Source organism: Leishmania martiniquensis, chromosome 23 (assembly GCF_017916325.1).
Source record: "Leishmania martiniquensis isolate LSCM1 chromosome 23, whole genome shotgun sequence".
Taxonomy (NCBI): domain Eukaryota; phylum Euglenozoa; class Kinetoplastea; order Trypanosomatida; family Trypanosomatidae; genus Leishmania; species Leishmania martiniquensis.
Window position 1 is genome coordinate 494,616 of NC_090158.1, and position 15,067 is coordinate 509,682.

General features: G+C 61.5%; 4 protein-coding genes across 4 annotated transcripts; all 4 read right to left on the reverse strand.

Moving 5' to 3' along the window:
- Nucleotides 1–705: 705 nt before the first annotated feature.
- LSCM1_06114 (uncharacterized protein) lies at nt 706–879 on the reverse strand (the record flags this gene model as incomplete). Its single annotated transcript, XM_067323546.1, has 1 exon — nt 706–879. One exon carries the CDS (start codon nt 877–879, stop codon nt 706–708), a length of 174 nt encoding a protein of 57 aa, XP_067178651.1.
- Nucleotides 880–7,457: 6,578 nt separating this feature from the next.
- LSCM1_06115 (uncharacterized protein) lies at nt 7,458–9,137 on the reverse strand (the record flags this gene model as incomplete). The annotated part of the gene is made up of 1 exon (XM_067323547.1): nt 7,458–9,137. The coding sequence occupies one exon, from the start codon at nt 9,135–9,137 to the stop codon at nt 7,458–7,460; it is 1,680 nt and encodes a 559-aa protein (XP_067178652.1).
- Nucleotides 9,138–10,493: 1,356 nt separating this feature from the next.
- LSCM1_06116 (uncharacterized protein) lies at nt 10,494–12,581 on the reverse strand (the record flags this gene model as incomplete). The annotated part of the gene is made up of 1 exon (XM_067323548.1): nt 10,494–12,581. The coding sequence occupies one exon, from the start codon at nt 12,579–12,581 to the stop codon at nt 10,494–10,496; it is 2,088 nt and encodes a 695-aa protein (XP_067178653.1).
- A 594-nt stretch (nt 12,582–13,175) lies between these two features.
- On the reverse strand, nt 13,176–14,528 carry LSCM1_06117 (uncharacterized protein; the record flags this gene model as incomplete). Its single annotated transcript, XM_067323549.1, has 1 exon — nt 13,176–14,528. One exon carries the CDS (start codon nt 14,526–14,528, stop codon nt 13,176–13,178), a length of 1,353 nt encoding a protein of 450 aa, XP_067178654.1.
- Nucleotides 14,529–15,067: the final 539 nt, after the last annotated feature.

Sequence of the window (15,067 nt, forward strand, 5' to 3'; positions counted from 1 at the left end):
AATGCGCACCACGTCAGGCGGCGGCACAGGGGGGCTTTCCGCGAGCACGCACTTACTGGCAGAGTCGCAGAGGAGCGCACAAAGTCGGGGAGATGCGCCCCACCGGTGTCCCTCTGCATACGGAGCAGAGGGTGCTCCGCCAGCACCGCGCTAGGGGCGGAAACCAGGTGCCACCGTGTGTGCTGTGTAAGCGTCGGAAGGGAGGGAAGGGAAGTACCCGTCGCTGTGTAGTAAGAGAAACAAAAGAGGCGACACAAAGACGCAGAAAAACAGAGAAACGCAGCCCACGCAGGGATAGCGGGAGGGAGCCGCCTACGTGGGCTGCGTCAGCGCACACAGGTATACACATTCACGCGAGTGGCGTGTGCGGGAGGAGAAGTGTGCAGACGGTGGTGCAAGCAAGACCGCGGCGCCAGCAGCGTCCACCAGGCACGCATCCCCCAGTTTCCCTCCAAGATGCTCAGAGATGCAAGGCGGGACAAAGGCGGGACGAGTGCGCCATCGACACACGTACGCGCGCGGCGGAGGGACAGAGAGCAGCCACCGCAGAGGGCGGCGCGCGAGAGAGAGGGGTCCAGCACAAAGGGGTTGCCTGTGCGCGTGTGACACAGTGCATGCGGCGGTGGCCCGCAGGCGGCACAGTCGCTGAACCACAAGATCCAAAAGATATACAGGACAAATAAGGGAGGCGCGCACGCGGTCAAGCTACTTGCCGCCGCTCACCTTGTCCTTGACGCTCTGCATCGCGTTGCTCAACGCGTCACCGACCTCCGCAGTCTTGTTGCTCAAACCGTCCTTCATTTCCTGCATCTTGCTGTGCGCGTTGTCGCTCGCCTCCGCAGCGGCGTTGTTCATATTGTCTTTCGTCTCCTGGTTCATCTTGGTGTGCGCGGGGTGATGCCGGCTGTGTTCGTGTTGTGTGCCTGTCTGTGCGAGCGGAGAGTCCTGAGAGGAAGAGAGCTCAAGAGGAGTGCGAGTGCGCGCGCGTATGCCGAGGCGGAGTCTGCGGTGAATTACGTCACAGGAGATATGCGTAAGGAGGCAGTGGCAAAGAGAGGGCAGCAGGCGTGAGCACTAACAAAGCAGAGGCACAAAAACAAATGCGTGAGCAGCGCGCCGCAAAGCGCTCGCAGGGCACGAGCGACACGCCACGGACAGCTGGGCAGAACGCAAGGTATCCTCGCAAGCCGCGCCGCCGCCGACTACATACGCGCGCGCACACGCGTGCAGGGGGGCTCGAGCAGGCAAGCAGTCGATGAGAAGAGCTCACCCGCATGGGGAGTGCGTCCGCGCGCAGAGCAGCGCACCTCATCCGCTCAGCGCCGAGGCGCGCCAGCCGCGAAGTCGCACCGCACACCGCGCCCGTGTGCGTGCGCGTGCACCCGCGCCGGCGCTCGCCTTCTCCTCTGTTGCGTTCCTCTTTTCGTTTCTACGGCCCAGTACAGCACTTGTGCCCCGACACGCTCGCGTGCGGAGACGAGCGCAGCTGCCGGGGGTGGACAGGCGCGGAAAGAGGGAGAGACGCACGGGCAGACACACGCCGCAGTCGCCGTAGGCTGCCGAAAAACAGCAAAACGAAGGGGGCGACAAACATACAGGGGAAAGGGAAAGAGGAAGAGGGGCCCGAAAAGAGAAAACTTGGAAAGACAGGAGGTACAGTGTGAGAGATCATAAACGAGGAGCGAGACGGGATGGCGGAGGAAAGAAAACGACCTTCAGAGGAAAGGGGAGTAGACGAGGGAGTGGAAAGGGGCGGGACGGGGGAAGGGTGCGTGTGCATCCTCTCGAAGCTTGGCAAAATGCCAACAAGGCAACACACGCACTCACATACACACACACACACACCGAGAGACAACCCTAGCAGCGCTTCCTTGGTACAAACACATGCACGCACGCGCGCCGTGCACGTGCAGCAAAGCAGGCATCACGCAGGGGAAGTGGGCGAAAGAAGGAAGATACGAGAAGAGAGATGCAAGATAAACCCACGAGAGGGTGCGGGGAGAGGGAGGGGGTGGACAGCGGCCGCGGCGGCAAAATAGGGTGGGAAGAGAGGCGGTCGCCGTGCCACGCACAGGAGTGGAGGGGAGCGGGCGGCGCGGGCAGGGAGGGCGGCATCCGCGCCCATGACGGGCAGCCGGCAACAGAGGAAACAGCCGAGTCCTTACAGGGGCAGCCACACGGCCGTCGGCGCCGGCGCTCTCAGCACACACACACACGCGAACCGGAGCGGCCACAGTGACGTAGCAGCAGCCCAGGCGCCGCGCCGCACACAGGGGGAGGCAAAGAGGAGAAAGGCTGGTCGCGAGAGCTGGCAACGGCCAGGAGGTGCAACCACAGCGACCCCGTGCACGCATTAGCCACTGTGCGAGGGATAGAAACATCAAGCGAGAGCCATGTACGCCATCCACGCGGAGAGGGCACTACTCGGAAACACACGCCGAAGCACAGCGCACTACTTCTCAGCAGCATGGTGGTCCGCATCGTGCTCATGGTCGCCCTCCTTGTGCTCATGATCACCATGATGGTGGTCGCCGTGATGGTGGTCGCCATGATGGTGGTCGCCATGATGGTGGTCGCCATGATGGTGGTCGCCGTGGCCATGGTGGCCGTCTTTACTCGAGTCCTTTCCGCAGTAGGATCCCATTGTTTATAGGCGGAGGAGATAGGTGGGTGTGTATAGAGAGGACGAGGGTGGCTAAGGGTGCGTGAAGCACAGGTGCGGGGCTAAGCGAGTCGAGTAATCCGTGTGCGGGGGCGGTGTAGAGACTAGACGGACGTGCAATAGCTAGTGAGCTGCAGACGGTCGTGTAGAGGGGCCTGTAACGCAGAAACTCTGTGATGACGCACGTCAGGTCAGGACGTCCGGCGAGAGCGAGGCGAGGAGGAGCAGCAGATACAACTGAAGGCCGCACAAAGAGAGAGCTGCAGCGCGGCCCAAGGCTACTCAGCAAGCGTGCTGCGCGCCGCCAGCTAGCTATGCGCCATCCGCGGCACCCATGCCGACTACATACGCGCGCGCACACGCGTGCAGGGGGGCTCGAGCAGGCAAGCAGTCGATGAGAAGAGCTCACCCGCATGGGGAGTGCGTCCGCGCGCAGAGCAGCGCACCTCATCCGCTCAGCGCCGAGGCGCGCCAGCCGCGAAGTCGCACCGCACACCGCGCCCGTGTGCGTGCGCGTGCACCCGCGCCGGCGCTCGCCTTCTCCTCTGTTGCGTTCCTCTTTTCGTTTCTACGGCCCAGTACAGCACTTGTGCCCCGACACGCTCGCGTGCGGAGACGAGCGCAGCTGCCGGGGGTGGACAGGCGCGGAAAGAGGGAGAGACGCACGGGCAGACACACGCCGCAGTCGCCGTAGGCTGCCGAAAAACAGCAAAACGAAGGGGGCGACAAACATACAGGGGAAAGGGAAAGAGGAAGAGGGGCCCGAAAAGAGAAAACTTGGAAAGACAGGAGGTACAGTGTGAGAGATCATAAACGAGGAGCGAGACGGGATGGCGGAGGAAAGAAAACGACCTTCAGAGGAAAGGGGAGTAGACGAGGGAGTGGAAAGGGGCGGGACGGGGGAAGGGTGCGTGTGCATCCTCTCGAAGCTTGGCAAAATGCCAACAAGGCAACACACGCACTCACATACACACACACACACACCGAGAGACAACCCTAGCAGCGCTTCCTTGGTACAAACACATGCACGCACGCGCGCCGTGCACGTGCAGCAAAGCAGGCATCACGCAGGGGAAGTGGGCGAAAGAAGGAAGATACGAGAAGAGAGATGCAAGATAAACCCACGAGAGGGTGCGGGGAGAGGGAGGGGTGGACAGCGGCCGCGGCGGCAAAATAGGGTGGGAAGAGAGGCGGTCGCCGTGCCACGCACAGGAGTGGAGGGAGCGGGCGGCGCGGGCAGGAGGGCGGCATCCGCGCCCATGACGGGCAGCCGGCAACAGAGGAAACAGCCGAGTCCTTACAGGGGCAGCCACACGGCCGTCGGCGCCGGCGCTCTCAGCACACACACACACGCGAACCGGAGCGGCCACAGTGACGTAGCAGCAGCCCAGGCGCCGCGCCGCACACAGGGGGAGGCAAAGAGGAGAAAGGCTGGTCGCGAGAGCTGGCAACGGCCAGGAGGTGCAACCACAGCGACCCCGTGCACGCATTAGCCACTGTGCGAGGGATAGAAACATCAAGCGAGAGCCATGTACGCCATCCACGCGGAGAGGGCACTACTCGGAAACACACGCCGAAGCACAGCGCACTACTTCTCAGCAGCATGGTGGTCCGCATCGTGCTCATGGTCACCCTCCTTGTGCTCATGATCACCATGATGGTGGTCGCCGTGATGGTGGTCGCCATGATGGTGGTCGCCATGATGGTGGTCGCCATGATGGTGGTCGCCATGATGGTGGTCGCCGTGGCCATGGTGGCCGTCTTTACTCGAGTCCTTTCCGCAGTAGGATCCCATTGTTTATAGGCGGAGGAGATAGGTGGGTGTGTATAGAGAGGACGAGGGTGGCTAAGGGTGCGTGAAGCACAGGTGCGGGGCTAAGCGAGTCGAGTAATCCGTGTGCGGGGGCGGTGTAGAGACTAGACGGACGTGCAATAGCTAGTGAGCTGCAGACGGTCGTGTAGAGGGGCCTGTAACGCAGAAACTCTGTGATGACGCACGTCAGGTCAGGACGTCCGGCGAGAGCGAGGCGAGGAGGAGCAGCAGATACAACTGAAGGCCGCACAAAGAGAGAGCTGCAGCGCGGCCCAAGGCTACTCAGCAAGCGTGCTGCGCGCCGCCAGCTAGCTATGCGCCATCCGCGGCACCCATGCCGACTACATACGCGCGCGCACACGCGTGCAGGGGGGCTCGAGCAGGCAAGCAGTCGATGAGAAGAGCTCACCCGCATGGGGAGTGCGTCCGCGCGCAGAGCAGCGCACCTCATCCGCTCAGCGCCGAGGCGCGCCAGCCGCGAAGTCGCACCGCACACCGCGCCCGTGTGCGTGCGCGTGCACCCGCGCCGGCGCTCGCCTTCTCCTCTGTTGCGTTCCTCTTTTCGTTTCTACGGCCCAGTACAGCACTTGTGCCCCGACACGCTCGCGTGCGGAGACGAGCGCAGCTGCCGGGGGTGGACAGGCGCGGAAAGAGGGAGAGACGCACGGGCAGACACACGCCGCAGTCGCCGTAGGCTGCCGAAAAACAGCAAAACGAAGGGGGCGACAAACATACAGGGGAAAGGGAAAGAGGAAGAGGGGCCCGAAAAGAGAAAACTTGGAAAGACAGGAGGTACAGTGTGAGAGATCATAAACGAGGAGCGAGACGGGATGGCGGAGGAAAGAAAACGACCTTCAGAGGAAAGGGGAGTAGACGAGGGAGTGGAAAGGGGCGGGACGGGGAAGGGTGCGTGTGCATCCTCTCGAAGCTTGGCAAAATGCCAACAAGGCAACACACGCACTCACATACACACACACACACACCGAGAGACAACCCTAGCAGCGCTTCCTTGGTACAAACACATGCACGCACGCGCGCCGTGCACGTGCAGCAAAGCAGGCATCACGCAGGGGAAGTGGGCGAAAGAAGGAAGATACGAGAAGAGAGATGCAAGATAAACCCACGAGAGGGTGCGGGGAGAGGGAGGGGTGGACAGCGGCCGCGGCGGCAAAATAGGGTGGGAAGAGAGGCGGTCGCCGTGCCACGCACAGGAGTGGAGGGAGCGGGCGGCGCGGGCAGGGAGGGCGGCATCCGCGCCCATGACGGGCAGCCGGCAACAGAGGAAACAGCCGAGTCCTTACAGGGGCAGCCACACGGCCGTCGGCGCCGGCGCTCTCAGCACACACACACACGCGAACCGGAGCGGCCACAGTGACGTAGCAGCAGCCCAGGCGCCGCGCCGCACACAGGGGGAGGCAAAGAGGAGAAAGGCTGGTCGCGAGAGCTGGCAACGGCCAGGAGGTGCAACCACAGCGACCCCGTGCACGCATTAGCCACTGTGCGAGGGATAGAAACATCAAGCGAGAGCCATGTACGCCATCCACGCGGAGAGGGCACTACTCGGAAACACACGCCGAAGCACAGCGCACTACTTCTCAGCAGCATGGTGGTCCGCATCGTGCTCATGGTCGCCCTCCTTGTGCTCATGATCACCATGATGGTGGTCGCCGTGATGGTGGTCGCCATGATGGTGGTCGCCATGATGGTGGTCGCCGTGGCCATGGTGGCCGTCTTTACTCGAGTCCTTTCCGCAGTAGGATCCCATTGTTTATAGGCGGAGGAGATAGGTGGGTGTGTATAGAGAGGACGAGGGTGGCTAAGGGTGCATGAAGCACAGGTGCGGGGCTAAGCGAGTCGAGTAATCCGTGTGCGGGGGCGGTGTAGAGACTAGACGGACGTGCAATAGCTAGTGAGCTGCAGACGGTCGTGTAGAGGGGCCTGTAACGCAGAAACTCTGTGATGACGCACGTCAGGTCAGGACGTCCGGCGAGAGCGAGGCGAGGAGGAGCAGCAGATACAACTGAAGGCCGCACAAAGAGAGAGAATATGCGATGGAGTATTCTTATGAAGGAAAGGGTAGTTGGGGGGAGGGGAGAAGCGACAGTGGTACGGGGTGGGAGCGGGCAAGTGGGTGTCCAACGGAGAGAGTCCGGAGAGGGAGGCGCGCGTGATAGCATAAATGTGTGGCTGGTAGATAGAGCTGCCCAAGGGTGGCGAAAAAAGGCAACGCGAACGGATAGCAAGAGTCGTAGAGGCACCAGGGGAAGTATATGCAGGGAGGGGTTAAGGCAAGGGTTGCTGAGGGAACATCGGAGAAAGAAAACGGTGAAGGTGGCGCTGTACGCAACGAATAGACGCGGTGGAGGTGAAGAAGTGAGTATGCAAAGAGGCGCTCGGAGCGTGAGGGTCAGCGGTGCAAGGACGAAGGCAATTGTGGCTTATGTACAGCGAGAGAGAGGGAGAGAGAAAGAGCGGTAACCAATTTGTCTGCCTGCCAAGGAGGTGTAAGGCAGGTGCGCGTCTCTGCGTCTTCGACGCTGGGGAATAGGTAGAGAAAGGGACAGAAAGGAGGAGGGGGGCAGTTCTCTGTGTGCGAACGTGGGTGAACCGTCTGCGTCTGTGGAAAGAAAGGTGAGGGGTGTGTTGGCGGTGTTTTCTTGGGGGCACAAGCGGAGAGCGGCATTTTGGGAGAGAGCAACGCGGCGGGGGGAGCAAAGACGTTACTACGCGAAGAGAGAGTACAGAAAAGAATGGAAAGAGACGGAGGCAAGTCTTCCTCAGCGGCGTGCATACACACAAAAATCTGAGCATGGACGCACTTATGCGCCTCGCCTCACCCGCCGAGGCGAGGGAGCAGCAAGAGGGAGACGAAAAGGTACGTGAGCGAGGATGCGCCATGCTGGTGCTCGACCCGATCACAGCTGCAGCTCACCGGAGATGGAGGAAGGCTGCTTTTCCGAAGCGGTCGCTTCAGCGTTGCTATCAAAGGGGTGCGTACGCGTAGCTGCTCGAGTCGCAACTCGGCACCTGTGCCTCTCTGGGCTGCGCCTCTGCCTGTCCGTGCGCCTGGCTTGAGCTGGTGGCCTGCGTCATTGTTTTTGATGCATGCCATGTTCTTTGCACCAGTCGTGGTGAGACGCTGTCTGATGAACTGAATGGCAGGTGCCGAAAGCCACTGCCGAACGGTGCAGGTGGGGCAGTGGGAATGAGGCGGCTAGCAGGTTGGGCTGCTGCTGCCGCCTGTGGCGTGGGAGGCGGCGGCCCCCCGGCTGGACCCTCTTTGGGAGGGTAGCGCTGTACGATGAAGCCACCATGGGCATCGCGGCCGCCGTCCACTGGTGCCGCAGATTGCGGCGATCTTGTTCTCGTGAACAGCTGCGCTGCTTGTGTCGCATATGGCCGGGCGCTGTCCTGGTCCGCCGTAGCGCGCTCATGACGCCGCTGCAATGCTTGACGCCACATCTGAGTTGCACCTCCCTCTTCGCTTGGCGCCACACGGCGGACGGTGGGCGAGGCGGCTGCAGGGTATTTCGGGCCCGGTGCGCTCGACCCTCTATGAGTATTGTTCGCGGAATGATGCGCCTCGTGTCTCTGCGAGGCAGCAGAAAATGCCCGAGCGCCTCCCCTCGCGCGTGTTGAGGTGCCGCCGCCGCCGTCGCGGCGCAGTTGCAGGTCAGCCGCGTAATGGAGCAAAGGGATGTCTGTGGCCGAGATGGGTTGCCAGTCGGGGCGAGAACCTCCTCTCGGCTGCGTCGGGGGAGGCTTCGGGGCACCGGCGCGAACTGCTCTAGTAGCCTCGCTGCTGCCGTCATCCGCCACATCAAGGCTTCCAACGGAGTCCCCGAGCACGAGTGGCACACCTCCGTAGGACGTAGTGCGCACTGCCGGCAGCAGCGAGGCCGGGGCGGTGCGCGCCGCCTCGGCGATGGAGAGCGGCGGATAGGGGTGACCGCGCAGCAGCGGAGGGGCAGCGGCCAGCTCCGCGGTCATAGTGTACGGTGCTGCCGCAACCTCCGCAGCATCACTGCCGTGAGAGTGCCTCTTTCCGAAGGAAGCTGCCTGAAGCACCCGTGCCCCCGCAAACGGCTCAGCCGGCTTGAATCGCGAGAGCTGCTGCACGCGCTTCTTGTGGACCGCGGTATACCACGTCCCGAGCTCCTTGGCAGTGCACACGGTCGGCGAGACCGAAATGAGATGACGGAGAAGTTTTTCATTTTCCTGGGCAATTTGCCGCTGCTGCGTCCTGCGGTGACGCGCGCGGTGCGACGTCTGGTCCTCGATATTGTCGAAGAGGGAGACTTGCGCGGAGGTCGGAATGAGGTTCATGTTGCGCCCCTTGCGCGCCGCATCATTGCTGGCAAGAAGAAGATGATGCAATATCTTCGCGTTTTGGGCATAGATAAGAGCCTCGTCGTGACGCACCTGCTGCGCATAGCGATCGGCGTAGAGCTGCCTATAGTGGTCCATGGTTGGATCCCCTGGCTGCTGGAAGTCCACCTCGGGCGCATCCTGGATCGTATGGGAAGGGCTGAGACGAATGGCGGCCAACCGCTGCACGTGCCACAGGTGCGCCAACCCCGCCTCTTGCTCTGAGGTGTAGTAATAGTGCTGCCGAAAGTGCTGACGATGCTTGGCCGTCTTATTGTCGGCCGGATTGGGCATCTCTTGCCGTCGAAGACAACGGATCGTGTCGACGAGGGTGAAAGGATCGCTCTTTGCTGGGTAAAGGGAGAAAGATGACTTCACTATGCACAAGTCTCGTAGGTCTGCGCGCGTTCGTGTGTGTGTGTGTGTGTTTCAGTATCGTCCTGCGGCGCTAGACTTTTTTTTGTTCCCTATTGCCGCTAGATGTGTGCTCAAGCCGAACGCATCGCAGCTCCACGTAACGAGGAGAGTAAAACTGAACACAAGCACTCGCTCTGTCCCAGGTACACTCGGAGCCGCAGCCGCTACAACACTTTGACAATGACGCTCAAAGAAGGCGTGAAGGGGCGGTCACACATTAATGAATGGGTCTTCTCCGACCGCCAGGAGGGGGAGAGCACGAGTGGTTTGCGAGATCGCCCACGCGTCCCAGCAGAGAAGCCTAAAAGGTGTGCCACGAGGGCAGGGGTGCCATAGTGTGCGCCGCCATCGCCCATCAACTCCGGTGTAGGAGGTGGAAGGGTATCGAGCGTTGAGGGTCGCCGAGAGAAGCAAGCAGTTTCCCATGGGGGGAGGGGGGAGGAGGAGGAGGAGACAGTGGTAAGGCATGCAAGGGGTGCGGGAAAGCAGGTAGCAAGAGAAAGAGGAATGAGAGGGCAGTCCCTCTCACGGAGAGGTCTCCCTCGCTTTGCAGCTCTCTTTCTCGGTGCGTCCAGCAGCGCGAAGCACGCAGAAGGGCGCTTGCCCAGTCCTACAGTCTAGGGAGCACCTAACAACCTCCCCACGCACGTTCCACAGCAGTCTGCCCAAAGGCCAGGGAGAGAGGGCCGTGTATATGTGTGAGGGGAAGAGGGGGGATAGGAGACAGGGAGGAGTGGAGATGCAATGCACCGAGTGCTGCTTCTATTTTCGTTGGGTGTCGCTGTCCTGCTTCTCTGGCCATGGTTTTTTTTCGGGGGTGTGTGGGCGACGCTAAACGGGGCACTGCGCGCACGCATGCCGGTATTGGCCCTTCACTTCGTGCAGATCGAATCGCTTGCGAGGCTACGGAGCGCGAGCGAGAGAGATGAGATAAACGGCTGAAGAAGGCGGTTCACCAACGCACTGCACCCATTCGGGGGAGAAGCACGCGTGCGCACGCATCAACGTGCAGGCACCTGCACGCGCATGCAGCACGATCAGCACACGGGCAACGAAAAAGAGTGGGAAAGGGAAAAGCGAGCAGTTGCGCATGCAAAAAGGAACAGAGGGAGGGGGCTGAGACGCATGAGGACTGCGTGGAAGCATGCGTGCCGACAGCGCGCACGACGAGGGCGATGTCCTCCTCGCGCATTCGCCGCACATCAAGCCTTAAATGCCTAAAATGCTCCGGTATTAGCCACAGGTGCACATCGACTGCAGAGACGCCAGCACAGTGATTTTTAGCGTCGACAATGTCGTGGCGGTGCCGTGAGTGTTGAACACTGTTGATGGAAGAGGAGCAACACTCGCCGTCGCAGCGGATGCAGGAAATGGCGACGCCTTTCTCGACGCCACCTCCAGCAACGTCCTTCGAAGCCATGTCTCGTGCAATGCGTCTACCTCGAAGCGCAGCACCCACGTCGGCTGCAGTGCCACGGAGGGCGGAATTTCGGCCTGCACGTCACCGGCACACGCGCCCACGCTCCAGCGCACAGCATCCAGATCTCGCGGCGCTACGGTGTAGCACACCATAACCACCGCTGTCGCCGAGCCTTTTGCCCTTGAGCCGCCAGCTGAAATCATGCTTGAAAGTGGCATGAAAGCGCTCAGTGGCGGGGGTGATGTTGAGGGCGCGGCTTCAACAGGGTTCATAGTGGTGCTGTCATGGCCCTGTCGTCTGCCTTGAACGTGTGAGTGGGCCTCCTCGAGCAGTAGCTGGAGGGCCCCGTGCGCCGCCCGCGTTTGCGCTAGGAGCCTGTGCCAGTGGCCGTCAGTCATCAGCGCCAGAGGATCATGCACTGCGTTCCTCGGAGATGCCGCTCGCTTTTCGAGCTCTGAGCCGCTGCGTCGTACGTGCGGTGCCCCACGGCTAGGCCGACGCACACACTGGCGCCACATCGCCCTGAGCTTGTCTATGAGCGACGACGAAGGTGTCGATGCGGAGGCAGGAGGCGCCGTCAGGGGTCCTCCTTCAGTCGCGATTGTCGAGCTCATGCTGGTGTGCAAGGACGAGGAAATGGAGACGCATTCCCACAGCGTGCACTGTGGTGGCAATACCTCGGCAGGCGCCTCGCTGTTCTCTTTCTCCTGCCAGTAGTTCTTCGTGGATGCATCCTCGGCAGGAGCATTGGCGGCGACGGTTGCATCAGCGGCATGCGTTTGATACGCATTGAGTCGGCTGCACAGCGCGGCCGTATTCGCCAGTACGAGTGGATTGCGGGACATGCCAGCCGACTGCCACCGCTGAGAGAAGTCTGCTTGGCATGCCTTTAGCTGCGCCTGGAGAGATGGCGCTCTTGGCGGTGCAGACGTCGGTGCTGAAGTCGCAGCTGTTGACGCGGCAGTGGCCGCGGCTGACCTCGAGGCGGGTGGCCGCGGAGGCGCTGCCTGGATGCCCAGCGATGTCCGCGGTGACCCCCTGGCCCCCCGCATGCATGCGTCCGCGCATCGTCGTGGTCTGCCCGCATCGTAGCAGGCACCGCCCTCGCCGGGTGTATTTGTGTCAACAGCATCTGAGAGAACGTTCCTGGAGGCGCCGCGGGTTCCTTCGCCGCATCCCTCGTCAGCGCAGCTGCTATGCTGCACTGAGACGGTCACGGCGTAGCCGGTGGACAGAACGCGCAGGAAACAAGGCACAGAGGGCGCACCGGTTCTCGCCGGTGTCCCTTGCCGCGCTGGTGAAGTGAGCGCTGCCATCGCGGCCGACTGCAAGCACCCCCGCAGGTGTTCCGCCAGCATTTCCCGCAGCTGCTCCTCCAACTTGAAGCTTCGCTGTCGCAGAATGCATGTTAGACGCACCCTCCACTGCTGCACCTCAGCAGCCGACACCGCATCTTCGTCCCCTGGCACCGCACAGCCCACGGCTGTGGATGACGATGTCGAGCGCCCGTGCCGTCGGCCCTGCCACCACCTTCGCACCCCCCCAGGGCCTGATGAGGCTACATGCGAGAGCCCCGAGACGCCTCTTGACGCGGAGCGAGCCGTTGGTTCCAGCGAGGCTGCTGGCTGTAGTGGACGTCGAGAGGGCGTAGGAGACGCAGATGAGATGAAGCTCGAGGCGCCAAAGGAAGTTGGGCTCGGTGCCATCGCCGTTGTGCCTAGCACACCGCTGCACTCACGATACGTGGCGGCCAACAGCGGGTTTCGATTAGTGGGGACGGTAGTGATGTGCGGCAAGAGAGGATCAGGCTGCTCACCCTCCACGACACCCTCCGCTCCCTGCTGCGCGTGCAGCAGCTGGACATACAGCCGCCGCACAGCTTGATGGGCGTCCACATCCATTCTCTACCCTCAGAAAAGCGTGGGCAGTGCCTTTATGAAGAAGGCAAGAAGCGGATGCTGCGTTGCTCTTGGCCTTTTTGTTGTGTATACCTCCCTGGCTGTGAGCATTTCTGCGTGTGTGGGGGGAGGGGAGGGGGGAGGGGAGAACACATCTAAGGGTAAGGTGTTGACTAGCGCTGTTGGGGCACAGAAGTAGGCACAAATAGAGGCGTGATCGTCATGAGGTGCGATCAAGCGATAATGGTGCGAGAAAAAAGGGGAACACACACACACACATATGCGCGCATACCCCACGCTTTGCGCCATTCATGCCCGTATCCGGCCAGCGCACAGCTCTGTCAAGACTCAGCGGGCAGCCGCCTGCTCACCGCACGATATACATATATCTTTAGAGATATAGATTTATGTATATGCAGAGGTACTATCCGAGATGCGATGGGGGGCTTATTCGTGACTGTGAAATCAGCTTTCCTTCGCTCGTGGCCCGATGATGCAGCTGTTTTCTTGCTCGGTAAGAAAGGGAAAAAAAATTGCGTCCTTCGCAGATCGAGTCCAGTCAGCCCATAGCAGTGAAATTGTGGGCTGCGATGCTTCTCATTTGGTCTGCCACACCCGCTCCACACCGCGACTCGGAGAGACTATTAAGTGCATGAATTGATCGTGCGTGTCGACAGGTATGCGCGACGGCACGGAGCTGTGGGGGGCATCGCTAACCAGGGCGGATGTATCCGTCGCAGTAGAGTGCAAGACCTGGTCGTCGAAAGCAATGGCCATGACCTCCCACTTCGGAACAGGCACGCCTGGGGCAGGGAGAGGGATCGCATCATCTGCGGCTCCCACATTGACTTCCACATCCCCCTCTTCCCAAGTACCAACAGGGGGCGGGGAAGAGTCAGCCGGGCGCCTGCAATGCTGAGCGCTGCTGTGGTAGCCCAGAAAGCGATCGTAGAAGCCGCCGCCCTTGCCAAGACGGGCGCCTGTCCGTGCGTCAAAAAGCACGCCAGGTGTGAGGACAAGGATTGACATGTCATCGAGGCTGCCCAAGCCCTGCTTGGTCCCCTCTTGGGCGGGGGCGCTCGAGGTGACGCCCGAGTCTCCATTAGCATCGCTGTACTCGAGAAGGCCTGGTGGCCGATATCCAGCCGCGTGGGACTCCGGGAACAAACTTGCGTATGCATCGCAGAGAACCATGTGACGCTGGCGATCGTCGTGGCAGCAGGAGTGCCTGATGTGGTCATCCTCATCACCGCGCTCCCCCAACCCCGACAATGAACGCAGAGGGTCTGCCGCGTCGATAACAGATCCGCGCGAAGGCCCGAGTAGCCACGGCTCCAACAGAGAGGTGTCGCACTCGCGAATGTTGTACGCACCTCGCGGGGCGAAGGCGGTGGCCAGGTCACGTTCATCGAGCACCTCGATGAAAGCCATCGCACTCTTGAGGGCGTGAAGGGCAGAGTGCTGCGGTGGTGAGGGGCCTGCAAAGGGTGCTGATAGCGCTGGTTGTGATGTCGGCTCTACAAGAGTCGCAGCCGCAGCCCCAGCCCTCGGCAAAGCTGCCATAGCTTCCGGGAGCACAACAGGGGTCAAGATGCGGATGTTGTGCTCATGAGAGAACGGCCACAGGCGCTGCATGAGCGGCACAAGATCTACTTCAAAATATAGCGGCAGGTACGCCATTATAAGCAGCGGAGGCGGCAGAAGCTTGGTGGGCAGCGGTGAGTCCTGGCTCGAGGTCCCCCCCACCGCCGACAGCAGCGCTGGACCACGAGCGGCGGTGGCCAAAGCTGGCCGGTATTGAGCGATAATATAGTCCAGCACATGATCGCAGACTTGCTTTGAGGCAGCAGCCACCTCAGCCGGGTTCGCCTTGGCCCGCTCCCGCAAGCGGTGCAGCTGCTCCTTACGGAGTACCTTCTTGATGTGGGCATGAGAGAAGGGCTGCATCATGGAGTGATGAAGAATGCAAAGCGGGGGTGGATGGGGGGAGAAGAGAGAAGACGCACGCGGCCCTCGACGACAGCGAGCGAAAAAGCGGGGTGCACCAGCGGAGAGAAAGACAGCCGCCGGAGAGGAAGATCCTGAAGAAACGCACACGTGAGCCCCTCTACCTCCCGCTTTGCCGGCTGGCTGGCCGGGGGCGGGATGTGTAGTGCGCCGCTCTCCTCGCCTCAGTCACCGTAACCCCATGAGAAACGAGCGAGACGACGCGGACGCCCAAAAAAGCGCACCCGCAAAAGAGCGGAAGCTGACGTCCGAGTCAGTTCGGCCGCTGCTAGAAGGGCTAACGATCCACCAGCGCGCATACAGAGGCACACACGCGTCGCCAGAGCGACCGCCCGAGAGCGTGAAGACGAGATGATGTATGCGGACAAGAGGAGGGTGAGAGGCGTGACGCAGGAGAGACGAAGGAGAGCAGCAAAGTTGGAAAGAGAGGCGACGAGGAAGGAGTCGTGTATGCGCGTGCGTGTATGTGGGCGGGTGCGAGT